The sequence below is a fragment of the Nansenia antarctica genome (genome assembly GCF_963989245.1).
Source record: "Nansenia antarctica genome assembly, chromosome: 10".
NCBI classification, from domain to species: Eukaryota; Metazoa; Chordata; class Actinopteri; order Argentiniformes; family Microstomatidae; genus Nansenia; species Nansenia antarctica.
The window spans coordinates 3,864,217-3,889,321 of record NC_137680.1 but is presented as its reverse complement, the minus strand read 5'-3'; the positions used below and the strand labels follow the sequence as shown (position 1 = coordinate 3,889,321).

The 25,105-nt window shown below is 48.4% G+C and overlaps 1 protein-coding gene across 1 annotated transcript; it reads left to right on the top strand.

Annotated features, from left to right (window-relative positions):
- Positions 1–437: 437 nt before the first annotated feature.
- znf574 (zinc finger protein 574) lies at positions 438–20,206 on the top strand (the record flags this gene model as incomplete). The annotated part of the gene is made up of 10 exons (XM_080540453.1): positions 438–599; positions 6,353–7,273; positions 7,673–8,054; positions 8,673–8,905; positions 9,389–9,568; positions 9,950–10,044; positions 12,947–13,041; positions 15,611–15,759; positions 16,379–16,666; positions 19,562–20,206. The coding sequence occupies 10 exons, from the start codon at positions 438–440 to the stop codon at positions 20,204–20,206; spliced, it is 3,150 nt and encodes a 1,049-aa protein (XP_080396579.1).
- Positions 20,207–25,105: the final 4,899 nt, after the last annotated feature.

Sequence of the window (25,105 nt, the reverse complement as noted above, 5' to 3'; positions counted from 1 at the left end):
TCTCTGTCTGTCTCTCTCTCTCTCTTTCTCTCTTTCTCTCTCTCTCGTTCTCTCTCTCTCTCACTCACTCTCTCTGTCTGTCTCTCTCTGTCTTTCTCTCTTTCTCTCTCTCTCACTCTCTCACTCTCTCTCTCTCCCTCCCTCTCTCTCTCTCTCTCTCTCTCTCTGTCTCTCTCTCTCTCTGTCTCTCCTTCTCTCTGTCTCTCTCTGTCTTTCTCTCTTTCTCTCTCTCTCACTCTCTCACTCTCTCTCTCCCTCCCTCTCTCTCTCCCTCTCCCTCTCTCTCTCTGTCTCTCTCTCTCTCCCCCCCCCTCTCTCCCTCCCTCTCTCCCCCCTCTCTCTCTCTCTCTCTCTGTCTCTCTCTCTCTCCCCCCTCTCTCTCTCCCCCCCCCTCCCTCCCCCCTCCCCCCCCCCCTCTCTCTCTCAGGCAGGTGGAGATGGAGAACTCTTCGGTGTACATGTGCTTCCCCTGCTACCAGGAGTTCAACACCCTGGAGGAGGTGCTCACACACCAGCTCACCTGCACCATAGAGAATGTGGCGCCCCCCATGGTGGCACCTGGAACTGCCTCAGTCTCTATTCCTCTTCTCCAGACACAGGTACTGAGATCAGTTGGTCCATAGAGTTTACATTTACATTTTACATTTACATTTACATTTACATTTACATTTACATTGTTGGCATTTAGCAAACGCCTTATTCCAAAGCGACTTACAATCAATACATTTGAATACTAAGCATGTGAATCATCAATTCACAAGTCGTAGCAGGAAGAGTAATCCAGCTCAGGCCCGGGGCCACTGATAGAAGGAAAAACCTTCAAACACCTTCTTCTAAAACTTTTTTTTTTTTTTTTGAGAAACAGAGAAACAGTACAAGGGGGGCAATAGAAGTTCTTAGGGACTCAGTAGAGGGGAAATCGGGTGTCTTTAGGAGACGTAGTGGTGAGGGTCAGAAGATGTCTCAGGAGGAGCAGTTAAGGTGTAACCTTAACTAGCCAGTTGGCCAATAGAGTAGACTTCCCCATTCAAAGTAAACACGCCATGGTGGGCGCATTGGTTGCCGAATTCGATCTGCCGAATTGCGTCTGAAATATTTATATTTTGGTCTCCAGCCATGCTGTTTGTCAATTTTCTCCACATTAAATATTTACATATTTTTATTCAACTGTGTGTACATTTCTACTGTGTATGTGGCACCTTTAGTTGGGCTCAAGATCAAGGACTCCCATATGAATTAGTGAGTTTGTTTCTCGCATTATATATTGTATTACACAGTTCGGAGGGAAATAGATCTCCCATTATGACATCCAGTATAAACATTAATCTTTCTCTTCTGAGAAAATTAATTTCGGATGAATTTAATAATCCGAATGTTCTACACTCGAAATGTGCAGTTCTACAAAGAATTCTGTATTGATTTATCTGAGAGTCTGGAATTCGTCTAATGAACGGGACGGGAATACATTTAGCCTCTGTGATTAGCCTCACTGATTGAGTCATAATGGGTATTGGCGTGACCAGTGCCGTCCTCGTTCTTCGTGTGACAGCTACAGTAAAGCCCAGGGGTTAAAAAACTGTCATTCGCTGCTGAGTGACGTTTACCACGGCACGCTTCGCTCCCCAAATCAGCGCCAGTCGCCCCGTCATCGTGACTGTCTCCTCTCCAGCTGGGGGTCCATAAAGCATGGTGTCACGAGTGACAGGCAGTTTGCATCTTGAGTTGCCAGTGTGGGGAGAGAGAGAGCGTGAGAGAGGCATCACTCAGACCCACCTCCTCCTCCTCCTGATGGATCGCTCATTGGCCTTCTCACAGATGAATCAGCTGTGGAAACTAGTCTATAAAACCTAAGTGCCTTATGGTATCCTGGCCCCCTGAACTGCCATCAGCTAGGTTATTACAACCATTCTGACTTCATTAGCTTGATTATCGTAATTTCTGTGGCGACATTAAGGCGACATTGCTATAAAACAGGGTGGTTGTTTACATTTCAAATGATGATGATGCTACTAAGTCAAAAATCATTTTTATTCTCTCTGAAGTGTTCCAGAGAACTGTCTGTATTTACATGAAATAGGCGGGCAGCAGGAAATTGGAAGCGTTGCTTTTTAGCATTTAAAAAGGAAGATGGGGAATTAATACCGAGGTTGAATCAATTTGTGTTACGTATCGCCTTAATGACCTCCCGTCTCTCATACCAGAGGGAAGAGATCAAGTGTTATTACTGTGAAAAGGAGTTTTGGCAGAAACGGTGTGTGCTCCAGTCAAGTCGTTTAATTGCATGTTTACGCACATTTAATAGTTCAGTGCATTCGCAAGTGTAGGGTCCAGTTAAGTAACCGGTAATTAAGCCCATTAAGTTTATGATTGGTAGATAAGTACACACGACTCAATCTCACTGGCCCGATCCTGTGCAACCAATCTTTCTGATTTGATTTAATAGGATTCCCATTAGCTGATACAAACATCAGCTACTCTTCCTAGGGTCCACACAAAACGTATACAAGAAATCATCACAAAACATATAACAAAGAAGGAAAACATCAACATACAACAAGTAACAAAAATAAAAACAACATTAAAGTCAGCAATGCTGCTTACAGCCTCAGTTTTAGTGAGCATCACAAAACACACAGTCACGCTGCGTGCACACCAGGGACCGTGACCCACCGTTCTGGCGCAACCTGGTGGGATGGGCTTGACGTACTTCAACGTGCGATGCAGATGCAAAGCTCTACTCGTGTTGCTAGCAAAGTTTCCCACAGAAGTGGGGAAAAAAACGTCAGATAAGATATATACACAGGTTATTTTGATAAACCGGATACATTTTGTGAATATATATGGTTACTTTCTCGCCTGAAAACATATAAAAACTTCATAAAATGACATATTAACACTTGTAGAGCCAAATTACAGATTGTAGCCAATGGCGGCCAAAATTGAGGATTTTACATCTGAGGCGAGAGCTCTGGGCAAGAAACTACTTCCGGTTTACTTCCGGTTGTTTTAACGGATCCAACGCAACGCAAAAGCTGAAATTTTTTGACTGATTAGCGCACCCTGGCGATCAAGAAATGCAATGCAGAGCAAGGCAACTGATCAACGCAACTGCCCCATTGAGATGAATGACTTCCGGTGCAACGCAATGACCTGGTGTGCACGCAGCTTTAGTGTCCAAAGACACAGCGGGTGTAGCTACCGTTTGTCATCACTTCAACTGTGCTTATAGGTCTAGCAGTCAACACTTTCTGCAACTATGATTTACTACTAAAATAACCTTATGGTCTCATAACCTCAGCTCACTGGCCTTGCGGTTAAAGTGTCCGCCCTGAGATTGGGAGGTCGTGAGTTTGATCCCTGGCCAAGTCATCCCAAAGACTATAAAAAATGGTACCCGATGCCTCCCTGCGTGGCACTCAGCATTAAGGGTTAGATTGGGGGTAAGACCCTGCGACATACCAGCGTCATGTCCAGGGGGTGTACTTGTACATCACGCCGCCTCACGCTACTGAAACAGGAAATGGGCCTCCTATGGGCCATTAAGCTCGAGAACCATTGGTTCTCACAGCTACTTTACAAAACACATAACAAAGAAGAACCATCCACACACAACAATAAATAACAGAAATAGAATTAAAATACTCAGTTCAGGATCTAATGCGTATTATGTGTTGCTTCAGTTGTTTTTTTAAACTGATTTGAGATATGACCTGGTAAGGTGTTCCAGTCAACCGTAGCTCTATACAGCACTGCATGTGGTTTCGAATTTGTTTTAGTTTTTGGAATTGTGTAGTTACCACTGGTGGCATGTCTGGTGGGGTGTGTGTGTGTGTGCGCATCAGAGCCGAGTGTAAGCTGCCTATACAAACAGACAGGGGTTTTCAGAACATTAATATTTTTTTTACAAATGAAAGAAGTGATGCTTTTAAGCTCATCATCTTTTAGCCAGAGGAGTCGGTCATGCGTGTTGTTTATATTTGCTCTCATTGTGCACTGCAGGGCAAGCAGAGCTGTTCTGTTCTGAATCTGAAGATTACTGTATTTTCCGGACTATAAGTCGCATCAGTCAAAAAATGCGACATTAAGAGGAAAAAACATATATAAGTCGCACTGGACTATAAGTCGCATTTATTTAGAAATATATTTCACAAAATCCAAGAGCAAGAACAGACATTTAATCTGGAAAGGCAAGTTTATTCAACTACACAATAGCACACAGAACAACAGGCTGAATAGAAGTCCGGTATGTTAACATAACACATTAACAGTTATTCAGCTACACAATAGCATAAAGAACATACCTGGGAGGCTGAATAGGCTAAATGAACATAACAAGCCAGCGAGTCCAACATGCAAGTTACCAGTAAGCAAGTTCACCAAGCTACCGTTTGCTTAGCTTCAACAAGCTAACGTTTTAGATAACTTCTTCAGGGGAAAAGGAGCAGCATATAGTTGTCACAAGCCCAGAGCGGCCCAGAGCGCCCTCTGTCGGCTGTAGACAGTAATGTTTACTCCTTGGTTCATGTCAGTCAGTATGAAATTATATATACAGTATATTGATATATAAGTCGCACCTGACTATAAGTCGCAGGACCAGCCAAACTATGAAAAAAAGCGCGACTTATAGTCCGGAAAATACGGTAGTTTTAGTAGTGTCTGACCAGACCACAGTAATCTAATTGTGATAATACTAGGGTCTGCAGCCAGGACATGTTTGGTCAGTTGTGGTGTTAAAAAAGTCGAACATCTCTTGACTACAGACATGTTTCTCCCCATATTTTGCACAATATGTCTTGACCATGTTAGTTTACAGTCTAAGGTTTACACCAAGAAGCTTTGTTTCCTGTACTTGGTCAATAACAACATTGTTCATTACCCGATTCAGCTGTGGTTTATAACTTAATGAGTTTTTTTTTTACAAGCAAGGGGAGATCATTTTGTAAAAATCAAGAAGAGCAGTGGTCCAAGTGAAGAGCCCTGTGGAATCCCACACTGATGTTTTGCATTTGAGAGGCTTCCGTTAAAGAGAACCTTCTCAGTGTTACGTCCCTTTCTGTTTACGGTAGTTATTTTGGCACCATTCAGCGTCCCCTTGGTTTCCATGTGGCGTACTTGTTAATCAATACATTCTTTCAATTTTAGTTCCGGCTTCGTAATAATAATAATAATAATAATAATAATAATAATAATAATGTCTTGGATTTATATAGCGCCTTTCTCAAACCCAAGGACGCTTAACAGATTTCATAGACAGACAGTCAGACAGACAGAACAGAAAAACAAAGCAAAGAAACAAAGACAACGAGAGTGACAAACTAGACTAGAGGCCAAAGGCCTTAGAGAACAGGTGGGTTTTGAGGGCTGATTTCACTCCTTCTAAAGTCTCTTCAGAATTCAAAAGAGTGGTTCTTCTCTTTCATTATTTTGTCTAGCGTACATCATGTGTAAAATGTCTCACAGGGTGGTGTTGGGCTCTCCTGCCTGAGTTTACATACTTTGGTACAGGCACTGGTTATCCACCGTCTCTTTGAAAATGCTCTCTCATCAAGAGGATAAAAATATACACCTGTGACACCATTTTTCGAGAGGTCCAGTCCGCAGTTATAGTTTCTGCTACATTTGAAAAGAACAGCGTCAACCTCAGTTAATGTTACATAAGACTGATGTAATAATAACGGCAGATACACTGAGGTATGAAAAAGTGATACTGCATAACTTCTGATATTGATTACAATGATTATTTAGGCTCACTCAGTTTATTACGCAAGTCATTCAACTTAAAATTGATTCACTGTGTTGTTGCTCACATCGAAGATTTCAACGAAGAAATCCCGAAAGCAAACCATAGCAAAGCTGTTATTATGTTCGACCACGGTGCTTTGGCTTGTATGAAACAAAAGAGCGAGATTAACCTCGACCTTGCTGTTTCTTGCCAAATGGATCAAGTGAACAAGTCTAGAAACCCCACGGTGTGACCCTCTGAACCCTGCTGAGTGATCCTCTGAACCCTGCTGATAGGCCTGTGATATTTATCGCCCCGCCGGAGCCCTTATCTTATCTCTGTCTGGCGCTCTCCGGTCAAAGAAACCCCTTTAACGCACACGTCTGTTCTCATTGACCTCCGACCTCCCACTGCCCCACCAATACTGAATTCTCATCCCTCTCCTGCCTGGCTTTCCCCAGGAAAGTCACCGGGAAGGAAAGGCAACCTGGGGGAATAAATTAATGTTAAACAACAACTCTTCAGACTTATTGTACATTTTTGTCAACATTGTGTGCCTTCTTCACTCTTTTTCAAAGCTCTCTTTTTCTCTCTCTATCCCTCCCTTTTATCCCCTTTTCCCCTTTTTAGGAGCAGGTGCATACCCTGTCCATCGCTCCATCGACGGCCTCCCTCATCCCTCAGACCCAGATCCAGATCCAGACCCAGGCCACGGTCGCCTCGGTGCTGCCCAGCTCCGGTGCACCCCTCCTGGGCATGACCAGCCCTAGGAAGCCCTCCTCCGCGGACCAGCCCCGGATCCTCTACCAGTGTGGGGACTGCGACGCTCTCTTCAACGCCCTCACCCTGTGGCAGCACCACCGCAAAGAAGGTCAGTGTCAGCAGAACAAGTCTGGACCGGACCGGGAACCACCAGGACCGGGACCGGGAGGACCAGAAGAGTCAGGAGGAGTGGTGGTGGCAGAGGAAGGAGGTGAGGATCAGGCGGAAATGGAGTTTGAGGACGTGTGTCCTGATGAAGACCAGGGAGGAGAAGGACAGAGGATGGAGGAGGAGGGAGGAGGTGTACAGGATGGAGTGACGAATGAAAGAAGACCAGCGGAAAAAGGACAAGAGGAAGGCGAGACGATGACCACAGAGGAGACGCCAGGAGAGACCGACGAAGAGAGAGTAGAGACTCAGGATCACACGACGACTACAGCTACCCAGTCCACCCCAGCAGAGACCCAGTCAACCCTGCAGCAAGACCCCACCCATCCCTCCCAGCCCTCCCAGACGACTGCCTCCGCTACTATCACCCCTGACCCGGAGGACTCCTCCTACACCCCCAGGCGGAGGGGGGCCAACAAGAAACCCAAGCCCCCCTCCAGCCTCCTGTGCGTGGACTGCGGCTCCAGCTTCGGCCTGGTGTCGGAGCTGGTGTCCCACCGGAAGACCCAGCACGGCCTGGAGGAAGCCCTGCACCGCTGCACCGTGTGCGGGGAGAGCTTCCTCAACACCACCCTCTTCCTCTACCACCGCAAGCAACACCGCCAGAGAGGAGAGGAGAGGGGGAGGGGGGAGGGGATGACGACGATGATGATGATGATGACAGATAAGTATGGAGCGGCCAAGCAGCAGGGGGGTTACATAAAGGGGTTACAGAGGCTACAGAGTGTCGAGCCAGTAGCGCAACAAGTACAGCATTCAGAAGACCACCAGGTTAACCAGATAGGAGAGGAGAACCACCCCCCCCCGTCGGATGGTGCCGGTGGTACATCCCTGCTGCCGTGTGAAGAAGAAGAAGTAGTGGAAGAATCCATTGCGATGGATGAGATGCCCGAGCTGGCAGCTGAGTCCCAGAGCGATAGTCCTCCTGAGGAGCTGAGGAGCCAGGATGGGAACCATCAGGGGGAAACCACCACCACCACCACCATGTCCACCCCCTCCACCTCCACCCCCTCCACCCAGGCCTCCTCCACCCCCCAGCCCCAGAGCAGCTTCCTGTGCGCCCAGTGCGGGAGAGGCTTCGGCAGCGAGCCGGAGCTCAGCGCCCACCGCCGGGACAAGCACGGCCTCCGGGAGCCCCTCCACCGCTGCCCCCGGTGCGGCGAGGGCTTCATGAACACCACCCAGTTCCTGTACCACCGCCGGCAGCACCGGGACGACGCCGCGCCAGGGCCTGGCGCCGCCGGGGGGGGGGAGACTGGGGAGGCCGGGGCGGGCGCTACAGCGAGAGAACAACAGGAGAGCACACACCCACACGCCCCAAAGAGGACGCTGGCCAGTACGCCCCCCCCGGCCAAGAGTGGGAGACCCACCATTAGGATCATCAGCAAGCACGCTCTTGAAGGTGAGGTCATAGGTCGTAGGGTCATATATGATTATGAATGAATGAATGGACTTTATTGTCATTGCTACAGTACAGGTACCAAACAACGAAATTTATTTAATGTTGTTTCTAGGAAAAGTGTTTGTTTCTGAAAGGAAACACAGTGTAGCGTCAGGAAACGAGAGCATAAAGAAGTGAACGAATGAGATGGCACAGAAAAACAACGCACGGCACGACGAGAACATCGAATGGCTGTGAATAGACATAACAGTAACGTAAGAAATGGTGTTATTGTGGCGGCTGTGGCGCAGGAGGTAGAGCCACCGTCTAATGATCGCAAGGTTGGCAGATCGGCGGTTCGAGCCCCGGCTGGCCACATGTTGAAGTGTCCTTGGACAAGACACTGAACCCCAAATTGCTCCCAGTGAGCAGGCCGGCGCCTTGCATGGTAGCTTGCCGCCATTGGTGTGTGAACGTGTGTGTGAATGGGTGAATGAGAGGTCACTGTAAAGCGTTTTGGATAAAGGCGCTATATAAGTGCAGTCCATTTGTTATAACGTTGTTATTGAGCAGAGAGGTCGGGGACTGTCCTTAGCTAGTCTCTAAACACGTGACGATGTTTTTTCCTTGTGTTCCCAGAGAACGACATCAGAGAAATCATCCCCAAGGAGGAGCCGGAGGACAGCTTCGTGACCCCCGACCTCTCGGACCCCGCCAACACCAACTTCCCCCCGCCCGCCAAGCTCCTGCAGGACTGGTCGCGCACGCCGCTGCCGCACGTCTGCCCTCACTGCGGCAAGAAGTTCACGCGGCGCGTCTTCCTACGCGCCCACGTCTTCAGCCACACGGGAGAGAAGCTCTTCACCTGCAAGGTACTGAAGTATTTCAGCGTTTCTCTCTCTCTCTTTCGATTGGCTTCATTGAGGTAGTTGGGGTAGTGGTGGTCTAGTGGATAGTGAGTTGGACTTGTGATCGGAAGGTTGTGAGTTCAAATCCCGCCTGAAACCACACCACTACTAGTGTGTAGCCCTTGAGTAAGGCACTTAGCCCTCAGTTACTCCAGGGGGAATGTCCCTGTAATTCGTAATTGTAAATCGCTTTGGATTAAAAGCGTCTGCTAAATGGCAAAATTATTCATTCTTATTGTGAAGTTGGGAAGGGGTTGGAGTTGCAATGTATGGGTCTTTGAATCTAACTGACTTGCTATATTTAGACGTTTTCGTTTTTTCTAATCTTTTAACATCTATTTGTTTGGTGATTGTGTTCTCGTGTTGTGTTGTTGTTGAACGCCCATCCAGAGGCTTGGTACTAGCGAAGTAACAATCCGTATTGTCGTCGTCGTTATGGTGATGTAGGTGTGCGACAAGGCCTTCGCCTCCTCGACCAACCTGCTGCGCCACAGCCTCACCCACATGGGCACCAAGCCCTTCCCCTGCCCCGTGTGCGGCAAGCGCTTCTCCCAGACGGGCACCCTGAAGAGGCACTCCCTCATCCACTCACAGCCCAAGACCCGCCACCGCAGATCCCGCCTGCAGGTCAGGAGATATTCCTCCTCCTACAGCACATCATGCTTTACTGTCACAGTTCGTGACGTTAGAATTATAAGGTTCTATCTCCATTTTTGTCAAAATTGAGTTTTTTTACATACTCTGATCCATTAGGTGTTTATTAACGCCTGTGTGGTGTTATTTTTAAAATGTTGACGTTTTTGAGTTAGTAATTAATAAAAATACAAAGGTTCCATCTCACAAGACATAATGGAATGTAAAAACTTTGACGCTCAATATCTCTGAACTACCCTAGACGGAGATAGAACCTTATCATTCTAAACTCACGATCTGCCGTTGAAATTGATTGGTAGTTTTTTTTTGTATCTGTCTGATTGTGTGCTGCTCTATGCCGATCCCTCTCTGCAGGTGAGGATGGAGGTGGGGGAAGGCGGAAACAACCTCTTCGTCTGCCCCAACTGTACAGCTCGCTTTGAGACGGAGCAACAGCTGTGTGACCACAGGTACTGCGTGCGTGCGTGTGCGTGCGTGTGCGTGTGTGTGTGTGTGTGTGTGTGTGTGAACTATGAGTCTGACACTATTTAATGTATACTGTATATTATAATGTCCTACAACACTGTCAACAATATCATACATGTACCTACAATGTCTCATCCCAAGTCACCTATAAGGGCACACCTATAAGCATTAAAGATATGAATGGTGGTCCTCCTTCCTTCCTTCTTGCTGTTGGTTGGTAAGTCATCCCCTAGACTCAATGGGCCCTATTATGCACTTCATAAGTTTGAAGCAATAAGACGAGGCGGTAGATCTAAACTTAAGACGTGGAGGCGTGGTCAAGGCCACTTTGCTATTATGCGTGCGGTAGTGGGCGCCTAAAACCCGGCGCTAAGCCCAGAAATTAGTCATGGGTGTGTTTTGGGCGTCTTCTCAATCAACCCAATCAGCGTGCCAGGTGCCATTCCCTTTAAGAACCGGCTGCGTTGAGTCATTAGCGCTATGCTATTATGGAAGTCCTAAGAAGGAGGTCAGCGCGCTTCTCTGCAGAAGAAAGTAACATTTGCCAGTGGTGGCATTTATACTGTGACCGTAATCGACGTCTTGCCGTGGAGCCACGTGCGTGTTCATGTGTGCCCACATGCATGCGCAAAACGAGCAGGCGCGCTCGTGTTTGAAAACGTGCATGAAGTCTAGCGCCTAAGAACTTTTCAAACCACTTCTTAGCGCTAGGCGCAAACTCAGATCGCATAATAGCAGGGGCGCCTAACGCACTTCATTAACATATGAACACTCCCACAATGAGTAATATATGCACGGGAGTCTTACGTCTTATGTGTGGGCGCCTAGGGACACCTGCATAATAGCAGTAGCGCGTATGAAGCGCATAATAAGGGTGGCGGTAGGTCTTAACCTGGCGGTGCGTCTTAATTAAGACTTAAGACGGCAAGTTAAGAAGTGCATAATAGGGCCCAATGTGTTATTCCAGACCATGTTTACAGGCCTAAAAACACACAACACACACCGACCAATCTCGACCACAGGACAGGATTTAGATAAACAACCAGCTGGGCTCGGGGGGGCCGTGGGGGGTACATACGCAGCCCAAACCCCCGTCTGAACACAGAGACGCTGTTTAAGCCGTGTGGTAAACATGGAGGCAGAGACTCCACCGCCGCGCCCTTGAGCCCCCCCGCCCGCCAGCGGTGATTGACAGGCGGAGCGCAGTAAATTAAGATGATAACGATAAGGAGGAGGAGGAGGAGGAGGAGGACGAGAGGCAGGGGAGACAGGAAACGTGTCTATGTGAGACCCTGTTATGCTTGTGTGTGTGGGGGGGGTGGGGGTGGGGGGGGGGCGGGTACGATTGGCTCACAGATGACCCCAGGACCTAACGGGGAGGGTGTGATCGGGGAACAAATGAAGGCGTTACCCTTGAACCGCCTCTGGATTTGTAGCTGGGGGTCTCCGTACACTCCCACCCCCCTTCTCTCGTTATAGAACATTTGGGGGGATGGAGAGATTGGTCCTGGGCCTGAAATTTTAATTTTCAGGCTTTAACCTCACTCTTGAAATATTGATTTCCTATTGTTTCTGATTCCTAGATATTGATTTCCTATCGGCGCAGTAGAAGGAGGTTGTTACAGGGGGTTTTATATCGGCCCTAAGTGGTCTGGATGGACATATCATTTCCACTCCAGTATTAAGATATGGGGTTCAGTTACTTTACACGTCCATAACCGGTACTGCGTTTAGGAATAATGCATAGAGCATCGATAGGGATGTATCTTTTATTCAATCGTAATGATTGTGTAGCTTTACTGTTGCCCGTGACTTTGTACTGGCCATTAAAGAGATAGGGATGGGCATAGTCCTGGCTGCGCGCTGAAATGCTTGGTCTATGGAAATGCTGTAGGGGGAGTCCGGTGCAGGTCCCGCGTTAGCGTGCCTCCACTCACAAGGGGCGCTAAAACAACGTTGTTACGTAATATTGTATTTGATCTTTACCTGTTCTTTTTACTGTTTTCCCCTGCTTTTATATCCATTCTATGCTTGTATATGTTTTTATATATGTTTTTATATTCACTTTATGTTCTTATTCCTGTTGTAAAGCACTTTGAGCTGCATTTCTTGTATGAAAGGTGCTGTATAAATAAAGCTTTACTTACTTACTTACTAGATAAGAAATGTACAGAAGATCTCCTCCCTACAGCTATACTGTTGTTACATAATGTTACGCTTAAATATACAGTAGGTGTTTCACACACACACACACACACGCACACACACACACACACACACAGACACACACACACACACACACTCCCCCCCCTGGTGTGCTTACTGTCCGTTTATCCCTTTCATTATACACCTGAGCTAATACTTGTCATTTACCTTAAAGAGCTTAACAGCCCAGCTAAGCACACAGGTCTGGGAGTAATCCCCATTCAAGTGGCACCAAAGGTGATAACTAACATACAGTCGTGTTTTTCCCTCCCTCATCATTCCCCATGTTGCAGGATTACGGCGTGGCCTTGAAGCGTGGCTTACTACATGCATCTCCAAAGTGCACATTGCACCGGCGTCAGCCAGCAAACACATTGTGCACGCTCTCTCTTCATCTCTTTTTCTTTCCGCTACCCATCTCTTTTCTTCCTCAGGGTCAGAGTAAAAAACCTCTGCCTGTTGCAGAAGGGTATTAATAGCACTTCAGAAGAGTAAGGACATGCAGTAAACATCCTCTCTCTTTCTCTTTTCTCCCTTTCTCCCCCTCTCTCTCTCTCTCCTGCCTCTCTCTCTCTCTCTCTCTCTCCCACCCCTCTCTCTCTCTCTCTCTCTCTCCCTCTCCCACCCCTCTCTCTCTCTCTCTCTCTCTCTCTCTCTCTCTCTCTCTCTCTGTGATGTCAGACTCCTCCACACCAGTCATCCGTTCCCTTGCTCCATCTGCGGAGAGGCTTTCAAACGTAGGAAGGAACTGGACCTGCACTCCCTCAAACACCAAGGTCAGGGCCTGACGACCACCGCCTGTCACTGTTCTGTATTCTCTCTCTGTGTTGTCCAACGGCTATTTACAAGGCTTCCATAGACGCGTGTGTGTGTGTGTGTGTGTGTGTGTGAGAGAGAGAGAGAGAGAGAGAGAGAGAGAGAGAGAGAGAGAGTCTGTACACTGATGAAATGAGAGACCTGCTCACTAACGATGTGATTTCCATGATGAGCATTCCGCATTCCGATTCCGGAATGTCCTCCACCACCGTGGCATTAATGGAAACACTATTAGATATGATGTTCCCATCAGTTCAGCTTAAGGTGAATTACTATTGATTGATGCAAAGTCCGCAATAAATGCCAGTTAGCTCCTACGGCCCAGATCGTTTATGTACAAACATACATCTCTGTGCATTGTCCCAGGATACATTAAGTCAACGAATTGTCATTGATTTGTCTACAGAGTGGGGGGTTGGGGGGGGGGTCGGTTAGATGAATTGGGTCAAAACGTCAGTTGATCTTAATCAAGTCGAGCGTTGTCACGGCAACCTCGTTACCTGACACCGAGGGAAGGGTCAGCCGGTCTGCTCACGGGGTCCTCGGAGGGAGATGATTGGTGGAATTGATCCATTGATCCATCCGGGTGCATTGATTGATATCATCCTTAGTAGAAGTGGAGGGTCCCTCTGGGACACTGTGTGTGTGTGCGTGTGTGTGTGTGTGTGTGTGTGTGTGTGTGTGTGTGTGTGTGTGGGCGTGTGGGCGTGTGTGTATGCGTGTGTGTGTGTGGGCGCGTATTGTGTATTGCCCCACTGGGATGTTACTGGCTGTGAAAGATTGTGTGAGACGTTGCCTTGACAACTGCAGACGCTAGCAGCTGCTAACTCATGGAACATCAAAGCACGGCCTCTCTCTCTTTTGTTTTACCTCTAGATGCAGTGAAATAGAAAGAGAGCCTTGACTTTGTTTACCAGTCTCCAGACTACTGTCGATGTATGTTTGTGTGCGTGCCTGTGTGTGTGTGACCGTGTGTCTGTGTGTGGTCTGCAGAGGTAGCCTAATCCTGTGTGTGTGTGTATGTGCATCTTTTTTTTATTGATTCCCTTAAACACAAGGATCCCAGTGTGATTTTGAACATACAATGCGATCTGTGGTCCATTGACCCCCACCAGACACTAGGGATCTTCTCTGGTGATGCTCTGCCAGGGTGTGTACTGCTCCCCTCCTCTCCCATGTTAAATGCATCTTCTTCAACTGGATTTAAATCTGAGGATTGGCTTGGCCAGTCAAGGCCTTTCCTCTTTTTGGCCCTGTAGAACTCCCTAGTTGCTATAACAGTATGTTTTGTTTCATTGTCCTACTGCTGTATGATAAAGTGCCATCCACTGAATTTGGAGGCATTTGGTTGCACTTGAGCAGACGAGATGTTTCAGAACACATTAGTTAGCCAGTTCTAGTGGCAGCTATACATGGCACAGACACGACGCCCTCTGCCACGGTCATTCACTGTGGTCATTCCACATCTTCCGTGGCCGACCAGCCCATTTCTTTTTTTAAAAATGTTTAATGATGTTCCAAACTGTTGATTTTGGCAACCTAATGTTTCTTTTTTTTCTTTTTTTTTCTTCAGATCTAATAAAGGGTTCCTTGACTTTGAATAATTTTAATTATTTTTTTTAATTTTGCCATTTAGCAGACGCTTTTATCCAAAGCGACTTACAATTACGAATTACAGGGACATTCCCCCTGGAGTAACTGAGGGCTAAGTGCCTTACCCAAGGGCACACTAGTAGTGGTGTGGTTTCAGGCGGGATTTGAACTCACAACCTTCCGATCACAAGTCCAACTCACTATCCACTAGACCACCACTACCCCTGACGCCTCTTTGGTGACAGACACCAATAGCAGAGGCCAAAGGGAAACGCACAGCCTAGAATCAATAACAGACATTGGCAGCTCTCTTATGCCTGTTATGAAACAGAATTAAGGGGACAATGCATAAAAAGTGTTTTGGAACACATTTCTGAATGGTGAAACCAATAATGTACACTACTATTACCATAAAATAAAAGCTGAGAATCTCAAATGTAATTATGTTGATTTAAAAGTGGTAGCCTAGTGGATAGTGAGTTGGATCTGATGATCAGAAGGTCATGAGTTCAAATCCCACCTGGGAACACCACCACTACGTAGTGCACCCTTGAGTAAAGGCACTTAGCCCTAAGCTACTCCAGGGAGACTGTCCCTGTAATCTCTTAATTGTAAGTCGCTTTGGATCAAAGCGTCTGCTAAAATGGTTAAAATGTAAATGTAAAATCCAAACCTTTTGAGGGTAGAAGATGCTGACCCTTCACTGACCCATTTCTTACTCAGGCCACTGTATATCTTTGACTGTGTGTATAGGAGGAACCTACCAAAGAACCCAGTCAGTTCATCCCCACCTGTCCTGTACCCTAAACACCCCTATCTGTCTACCACCTGTCCTGTACCCTAAACACCGTATCTGTCTACCACCTGTCCTGTACCCTAAACTACCATATCTGTCTACCACCTGTACCCTAAACCCCCTATCTATCTGTCCTTCAGACAAGCAGCCAGCGATGTGCCCCCACTGCTCCGCCCAGTTCCTGAACCAGGCCGTGTTGGACATCCACCTGCAGCGCTGCCCGGAGTCGGAGGAGGAGCGGGCCGCGGGGCGCGGACGGGGACAGGGACGAGGACGCTGCACCGGACAGGTGAGGAGGAGGACCGTGATTTACCTACCGTCCTGCCAGATCATGACGTTGGATCGGATCATCAATGCCGTAGTCAATTCAATCTGTTTACAATTGAGTTGAGGGAGTTGAAATTCATATGAAATCTATTAATTTTAATGTCTGCTCTTCTCTTCTTCTTTCCTTCGTCAACTCTTTGTCCCATTTCCATTTTTTTCCGCTCTCCATTTGCCCCTCTATCGCACGTCTCTCTCCTCTCTCTCTCCCCTCTCTCTCCCTCTCCTCTCTCTCTCCCCTCTCTCTCCCCTCTCTCTCCCTCTCCTCTCTCTCTCTCCTCTCTCTCTCCCCTCTCTCTCCCCTCTCTCTCCCTCTCCTCTCTCTCTCCTCTCTCTCTCCCCTCTCTCTCCCTCTCCTCCCTCTCTCCCCTCTCTCTCTCTCTCTCTCTCTCTCCCCTCTCTCTCTCTCTCTCTCTCTCCCCTCTCTCCCCTCTCTCTCTCCTCTCTCTCTTTCTCAATTATGATTATACATGATCATTTTCCCTTCCTTCCCATTCTCCTCTACACCCCCCCCCCCCCCCCACCCCATCATTCTCTTCTCTTTCAATCCTGCCCCCCCCCCCTGCCTGCATGCCTCCCCCCAGGTGGAGTGTGACATGTGTGGCCACCGCTGCATGACCCAGGAGGGCCTGGACCTCCACCGGCTCTCCCACACGGGCCAGACCCCCCTGAAGTGCCCCCTGTCCCCCTGCCGCCGGCGCTTCGCCTCCAGCGGGGCCCTGGGGGAGCACATCCTGGCCCACTGCCAGGGCACGCTGGGGAAGGGGCGCCATGCGCGACGCTTCCAGTGTCAGATCTGCGGCAAGGACTTCGCCTACACCTCCACCTTCAACGTCCACATGAGGATCCACACCGACGAGAGGCCCTTTGAGGTGGGTGTGGGGGTGTGGGTGTGGGTGTGGGGGGGTGGGTGTGGGTGTGGGTGGGAGTGGATGTGGGTGTGTGTGTCTATATGTGTTATGAGGATACACACCGACGAGAGGCCCTTTGAGGTGGGGGTGGGTGGGTGTGTGTGTGTGTGTGGGTGGTAGGGATGGACGGTTTTTCGGTTAAACCGAAAACCGGGGTTTATAAAAATAGAAACGTTTTTTTATCAAAACCGTCTGAAACCGGATTTATTTATTATTATTTTATTTTATTTTTTTTAGAAGAAGAATAAAATAGAATAAGAATAAAACTGGAACATGTCACATGTTTGTCGTGTGTGAAAATAACAATGATACAGTCTGAATCTGCCACGCAATGAGTGAGAGGTTTGGTCAGTTGTGAAGAATAACTGAGGATTAATATCTAATTGGGATTATATTTAAGGGTAACGAATCACTCCATGGGAAAGATAGTTGCCTTCAGTTATTGGTAGATAGGAAAGGTTTTTTACAATTACTCGCTCACATTTAATAAGATCATTTTCGCTGCTCTCTGTAAAGCGCATTGGGTCACTTTTGTGAGAAATGCGCTATAGAAATAAAATGTGATTTGATTTGATATCAATCAATCAATCAAACTTTATTTATGTTCTATAGCACAAATCATGCATTGAATGTAACTCCAAGTGCAGTATTTACTAAACCACAATATAATAAAACAAGAGCTATACGGATCAAGAGTGTTTGTGCACAGCGCCACTGTGTGTGAAGGCGCTACTGAAAGTGATGACAGAACGCATGTCTCAGAAGATACGCGGTCACTTAGTGACACAAAGGTAGTTCTGTATTTATCTCTATCTGTATTAGTACATTTATTTTGAAAGCTCTATTTTGACAGCTCTACCATGGGCACTTTTATTTTGATGGGGCATTCTTTGTTGATTGACTTACGACAGTTCAGGACGAGTCAGTCTCGCGGCATGTGGTTTTTATGAAAAGCTTTAAGTATGTTCACTGCATAATTCTAAGTCTAATATTTCAGTGATTATTGAGCAGTATTCAAATATTTAAATACATTGAGCAGCAGCTGAAACTTTGAAGACGCTGTTCCAAGAGATGATCTTCCGTGCAGGCGTGCACCCTGGATCAGCGGAGCTGGTGTGTTAAGTGTTCATGTGTTTTCATGTATGGTGTAGCTTACAAAAGTCTGCCTTTCCACTTATATTTGTGAAACTAAGTAGCCTAAATGTGTTGCGTCTGTGCTTACGGTGTTTTAATGGTGTTCGACATGAGTGTATTGTAGCAGTAGGGCTCAATTATTTGAAATTGCCGCGCTTTTTTTTTTTTTTTTTTTTTTTTTTAATGTATTTTTCGGTTAACCGGAAAACCGCGGTTTTACTCTCTGACGGTTTTTCGGTTTCAATAATTGGAAACCGTCCATCCCTAGTGGGTGGGTGTATGGGTGGGTGGGGGTGGTGTGGGTGGGTGGGTGGGGGTGGGGTGGGGTGTTTGTGTGTGTGTGTGTGTGTGTGTGTGTGTGTGTGTGTGTGTGTGTGTGTGTGTGTCTGTGTCTGTGTCTGTGTCTGTGTCTATATGTGTCGGTTGTAAGTTGTACATCAGTGTTTTTTAATCACTCTTCCGGACCGTGTCATATATAGTCATACAGTATGACCCTCAAAATAGCCTATACTTTTTAAAATAACCACCGACATGTCTGGTCCAGTGGTCGTGGTCCCGCCTGTGGTCACGGTCACACCTTGTGTATGTGTCCCGCTGCTGTTTACCCTTCCTGTGTACAGTAGCAATGATTAATGATGAACTTCCTGTGTCCAGGCCCGTTTGCTCTGCCCCCCCCCCCTCTCAGTGTTACTATTCTGGGGCTCCGCTACACCAGGGGCGCTTGGCACTCCGATCCATACGTGTGTGTGTCTAGGACCAGATCAATGCTTATCAGATCCACTGTTGCATTCAGATATGCTAGGAACATGTTATTTAGCTTTAAGCATGAAGGGTTAGGCCTGGGAATGAAGAAGCATTTTCCCTCAAGGTAGCAGAGCAGTGGTGGAATCATCAGCTTCAATTAAAACGAAGAATGTTCCTGTCTGATGAATGAAAAGAAAGCCTAGAGTTTTTTTTTTGCTGAATGAGACAAACAGTCTCCAGTCTCTCTGTTCTGTGGTCAGGTGGGAATTAGGAGTGTGTGGTAGACATGCGGGCGGGAGTTAGGAGGGTAACCAGCCCAGCTGTGGAGGAGGAAGATGAATGCCCTGCAGATGCCAGGCTCGAGCTCTCTGGTGTCAGGCAGTTTCTTAGCCTTTTGTTTTACACCTGTTTACGTAGTTCCCATGTGCCCACCTTCTTTCTGTTCTACCCACTACTGTTGCTCTCTGTCTCTCTCCTCTCATCTCTCTCTCTCTCTCTCTCTCATCTCTCTCTCTCTCTCACTTTTTTCTCTCACACACAGTTTTGTCCTCCTCCTCCTCCTCCTCTTCTGCCAGATGTGCTGTCTCTGCACAAATGTAGAGGGATATTTCAGTATTTATCTTTCTCCTCCAAAAACGGAAGATTTCAAGATATGAAATCTATTAATTTTAATGTCTGCTCTTCTCTTCTTCTTTCCTTCCTCAACTCTTTTGTCCCATTTCCATTTTTTTCCGCTCTCCATTTGCCCCCTCTATCGCACCTCTCTCTCTCTCTCCCCTCTCTCTCTCTCCCCTCTCTCTCCCCTCTCTCTCCCCTCTCTCTCTCCCCTCCCTCTCTCCCCTCTCTCTTTCTCAATTATGATTACATATCATTATTTCCCCTTCCTTCCCATTCTCCTCTACACCCCCCCCCCCCGCCCCACCATCATCACCCCCCTCTCTTCCAACCCCCCTCCCCCCCCTCCTTCCCTTCCCACAGTGCACCACGTGCGGGAAGCGTTTCCGCCAGCTGCCTCACCTGCAGGACCACGAGCGCATCCACAGCGGCCTGCGCCCGTTCTGCTGCTGGGTCTGCGGCAAGAGCTTCAGCGTGGCGGCGCGCCTGACCGAGCACGCCCGGGTCCACAGCGGCGAGAAGCCCTACTCCTGCCCCCGCTGCCCCGCCTCCTTCCGCTCGCGCTCCAACCTGGACAAGCACGTACGCATCCACGGCGCCGACCACCCCGGCGACGGCGACCTCGCCACGATCGCCACGGACGACGCGGAGATGACGGAAGGCGCCAGGGTGCTGACGACGCTAGCGACGGGCGGCGGGGGGGAGGGGGAGTCGGCGGTGCAGACCATCCTGCTGGTCCAGTCGGGGGACGGGGGCGTGACGGAGGGGATGATCATGCCGGGGATGCCGGGGATCTCGGACGGCACGACGGAGGCCTTCATCCCCGGGGGGTCGCAGGTGGTGTTCCTCCACCCCTCCCTGGGCGCTCAGACCATCACCGTGCCCTCCATGTCTTATGTTCCCGCCCTCGCGGCCATGGTGGAGGGGCAGGAGATGCCCTCCGTGACTGTGGTGGAGGGCCAGGACGTCCCACACACCATCGAGTTCATCATCGAAGAGACCGTGTAGTAAGAGAACTCTGGGAGATATGAGGAGAGGACCTCCCTTACCTCCCCCTCACCTTTACCTCCCTCTCATCTTACCTCCCCCTCACCTTACCTCCCCCTCACCTTACCTCCCCCTCACCTTACCTCCCCCTCACCTTACCTCCCTCTCACCTTACCTCCCCCTCCCCTTACCTCCCTCTCACCTTACCTCCCTCTCACCTTACCTCCCCCTCCCCTTACCTCCCTCTCTCCTTACCTCCCCCTCCCCTTACCTCCCCCTCACCTTACCTCCCCCTCACCTTACCTCCCCCTCACCTTACCTCCCCCTCACCTCCCTTACCTCCCCCTCTCCTTACCTCCCTCTCACCTTACCTCCCCCTCACCTCCCTTACCTCCCCCTCACCTTACCTCCTCCTCACCTCCCTTACCTCCCCCTCACCTTACCTCCCTCTCTCCTTACCTCCTCCTCACCTTACCTCCCCCTCACCTTACCTCCCTCTCACCTTACCTCCCCCTCTCCTTACCTCCCTCTCACCTTACCTCCCTCTCACCTTACCTCCCCCTCTCCTTACCTCCCTCTCACCTTACCTCCCTCTCACCTTACCTCCCCCTCTCCTTACCTCCCTCTCACCTTACCTCCCCCTCTCCTTACCTCCCCCTCACCTTACCTCCCTCTCACCTTACCTCCCCCTCACCTTACCTCCTCCTCACCTTACCTCCCCCTCTCCTTACCTCCCTCTCATCTTACCTCCCCCTCATCTTACCTCCCCCTCACCTTACCTCCCCCTCAACTTACCTCCCCCTCACCTTACCTCCCTCTCACCTTACCTCCCTCTCTCCTTACCTCCCCCTCACCTTACCTCCCCCTCATCTTACCTCCCCCTCTCCTTACCTCCCCCTCTCCTTACCTCCCTCTCTCCTTACCTCCCTCTCTCCTTACCTCCCTCTCTCCTTACCTCCCTCTCACCTTACCTCCCCCTCTCCTTACCTCCCTCTCACCTTACCTCCCCCTCTCCTTACCTCCCCCTCACCTTACCTCCCTCTCACCTTACCTCCCCCTCTCCTTACCTCCCCCTCTCCTTACCTCCCTCTCACCTTACCTCCCCCTCTCCTTACCTCCCCCTCATCTTACCTCCCCCTCACCTTACCTCCCCCTCTCCTTACCTCCCCCTCATCTTACCTCCCCCTCTCCTTACCTCCCCCTCTCCTTACCTCCCTCTCACCTTACCTCCCCCTCTCCTTACCTCCCTCTCTCCTTACCTCCCTCTCTCCTTACCTCCCCCTCTCCTTACCTCCCCCTCTCCTTACCTCCCCCTCTCCTTACCTCCCCCTCTCCTTACCTCCCCCTCTCCTTACCTCCCCCTCACCTTACCTCCCCCTCACCTTACCTCCCCCTCTCCTTACCTCCCCCTCTCCTTACCTCCCTCTCACCTCCCTTACCTCCCTCTCACCTCCCTTACCTCCCTCTCACCTCACCTCCCCCTCTCCTTACCTCCCCCTCACCTCCCTTACCTCCCCCTCACCTTACCTCACCTCTCAACAAAGCTCAGGTGGAGAAGACCTGAGGTTCCTCCCCCCCTGGGGCCGTCTCCTCTAACGCGTGTTGAGAAGGGGGGCGAGGAGAAGGGGGACTTGAGGAATCGAGGAAAAGACTTTGGAAAAGACTTTTTCCGAAAGAATACAAGATGAGTGAAGAACAAGAAGTTAGTAGAAGTGTGAGGGGAAGAGAACGCCCGATGATTCTCAGGGTGTTCAGATGAGTGTTAAGCAAATTAAGTTCAATTGTTTTCTCTTGTTTTTGACATTGGCAGGGAACTTGTCACCGAATGTACAGAATCTTGTTTCATGGAGTTATGAGCTATGCAGCTTTGTATTCATTGGATTTTTTGGAAACAGTTACGTGTTGTGCAGTGGAAAAAGCAATGAAAGATTTTTTTGTTTTTGTTTGACTTGGAAGCGCCGGAATTGATTGCAGAATGTTGAAATCGTACAGGGGTAGCTAGTGAGGCGTGTCGGAAGCGAACACAGCAACTGGTACAGGGGAAAGAAATGGATTCTCTTTATAAGAAAAAAGTGATTGAAAAGCAGATTGTTAAAGTGCTCCGTGTGTATATACCATCGCCGTGTATTTATAGCCCGTTTTACCAGGGTTGTACTCGAGTCGCCCATAAAGTCTGTTCTGTTTTCTTTTTAATAAAACCGCTTCAGCTTTCACATTTATTGGCGTCCATCATTTTATAAGGAGGATGACACGGGGGCAGCACCCTCAGCCTGTCTCACATCAGATAGGATGTCTCACTTTATAGACCCCACAGTAAAATGACAAATCACTTTTTTGACACAAGTAATATCAGACACAGGAAATACGCACGTACACACACACACACGCACGCATGCACGCACACATGCAGGCATACATACATATACACACACACGCATGCACGCACACATGCAGGCATACATACATATACACACACACACATACACACACACACACACACACACCCACGCACGCACACATGCAGGCATACATACATATACACACATACACACACACACACACACACACACACACACACACACAGTACGAACCAGACAAACAGAACTCAGACGGCAATATGAGATTTCCCATAAAGACCAAATCAATTATGCAAGATCTATTTGTTTCACTGCTTGTCTTTGTGCGGGTGTATATGGATTAACAATAATGTGCATATAACAACGCTTGGGGCATAAATGGCCATTGACTAACTACATGTTGTAATTACAGATGATGATCGGGCGGGTGAAAGGATTTATAATGATTTAGAGCCGCAATGACGTTATGGCAAATAGCATTTTCCCATATAATTCTGCTGCTGCTGTATAGTTATATAAAAAATAATGATCCCATTTGTGCTTCGACGGAGAAAGGCTTGATGTGATATAACTTTCGCCAACACTGCAGCGGCGCATTATAGTCTCTTCTCCCACCCAGCGAGTGTGCTGACGGGAGGCTTTTCACACGCACGCGCACACACACACACACACACACACACACACACACACACACACACACACACACGGAGGCACAGAGATACACACACTTCCACTCATACACACTCTAAAACACTCAGTCTTAGTTTGTTTTCATGACAAATACGGGTGATTGTGCTTGGGGGACTGGAGAAAGGAAATTGCAGTCTCATATAAAAAGCTGTCTCTCTCTCACACACACACACACACTCTCTCTCTGCATGGAATAGAAAAGCGAATTCAGTTGTCTGGTGAGATACAGTCCACATACATACCAACATTCTTTCCAGACAGTGAATACATTTCCCAGAAAACCTATAGATCTGATTCCAGCAGAGTGCATAACCATTTATCATTGCTGTTGTAGTCCAGCCCTGTTGTCATCTCACACTCATCTGTTCTCATAGGTAATTAGATGATAAATGTGGAAGGTATAATCATGAGTGTGCTGGGCTCTATGCCATTTACTGTGTAATGTATATACTATATCTGTGTAATGTATATACTATATCTGTGTAATGTATATGTTACGGTACATGTGGGAATACGGTAAATGTGGGAAAACTAGGTGTTACGTCGACTTGGTACATGCTGGCATGTCTAACCCTAATCCTAACCCTACCCCTAACCATAACCCTAACTCTAACCTTAGCACCCTAGCACCTAACCCTAACCCTAGTTTTCCCACATGTACCGTAACATATATACTATATCTATGTATATACTATATCATATATATATCTTGTCTTACTGCCTTGTGAGAAGGCGAGGCTGTGTGTTCTGATCTTACAGCACAGCAGACATCCCCCTCTCCAGCTTACGCTTGCTTTTATCTGTCTGTCTTCAATTACTTTTCCTGTGTCTTTAACCTATTGTTATGGCCACTTGATGTTGAACGGGGGTTACAACAATGTTAAGTGGTGGTTGTACCTGCGTCTCATGGTTGCTGTCTTTCACAGGGCCCCAGGCCTTGGTCTTCTCTCGACGTCCTCTACTCCAGGAGAAATTAATTGGAACTGTTAGAGGAAATGGAAACCTTTTTATATTTATATAACTGTATGATAAATATACTTATACTATCTAATTCTTTCTTGAGGGGGAGTAGTAACAAACTGTTGGCTTGTCTGAAGACTGTTCTTTAGCCTTTCTTTTTAATTATTTGAGCATTTCAATAAATTTGAAGTTTTCAAGTAAATAATTGATTTATTGTAGGCCTACACACAGTTCCCTATTATTCATCTGATGGTCTTTTATTACATTTTATTGCCATTTGATTCTTTGTGAAAGAAATGGTCATACACCAGGTTGAGTGGGTGGGGTTCCCGGGGGATGGTGGAGTTGTGGGTGTGGTGTGGTTTGTTGTGGGTGTGGTGTGGTGTGGTGTGGTGGTGTGGGTGTGGTGGGTGTGGTGTGGTGTGTGTGTGGGTGTGGTGTGGTGTGTGTGGGTGTGGTGGTGTGGGTGTGTTGTGGGTGTGGTGGGTGTGGTGTGGTGTGTGTGGGTGTGGTGTGTGTGGTGTGTTGTGGGTGTGTTGTGGGTGTGGTGGGTGTGGGTGTGGTGTGGTGTGTGGGTGTGGTGTGTTGTGGGTGTGGTGGGTGTGGTGTGTGTGGGTGTGGTGTGGGTGTGGTGGGTGTGGTGTGTGGGTGTGGTGTGGTGTGGGTGTGGTGTGTGGTGGGTGTGGTGTGTGTGGGTGTGGTGTGGTGTGTTGTGGGTGTGATGTGTGTGGGTGTGGTGTGTGTGGGTGTGGTGTGGTGTGTGTGTGGGGGGTGTGGTGGGTGTGGTGTGTGGGTGTGGTGTGTGTGGGTGTGGTGGGTGTGGTGTGTGGGTGTGGTGTGTGGGTGTGTGTGTGTGGTGTGGTGAGTTGTGTGTGTGTGTGGTGTGTGTGTGGGTGTGAGTGTGTGTGTGGGT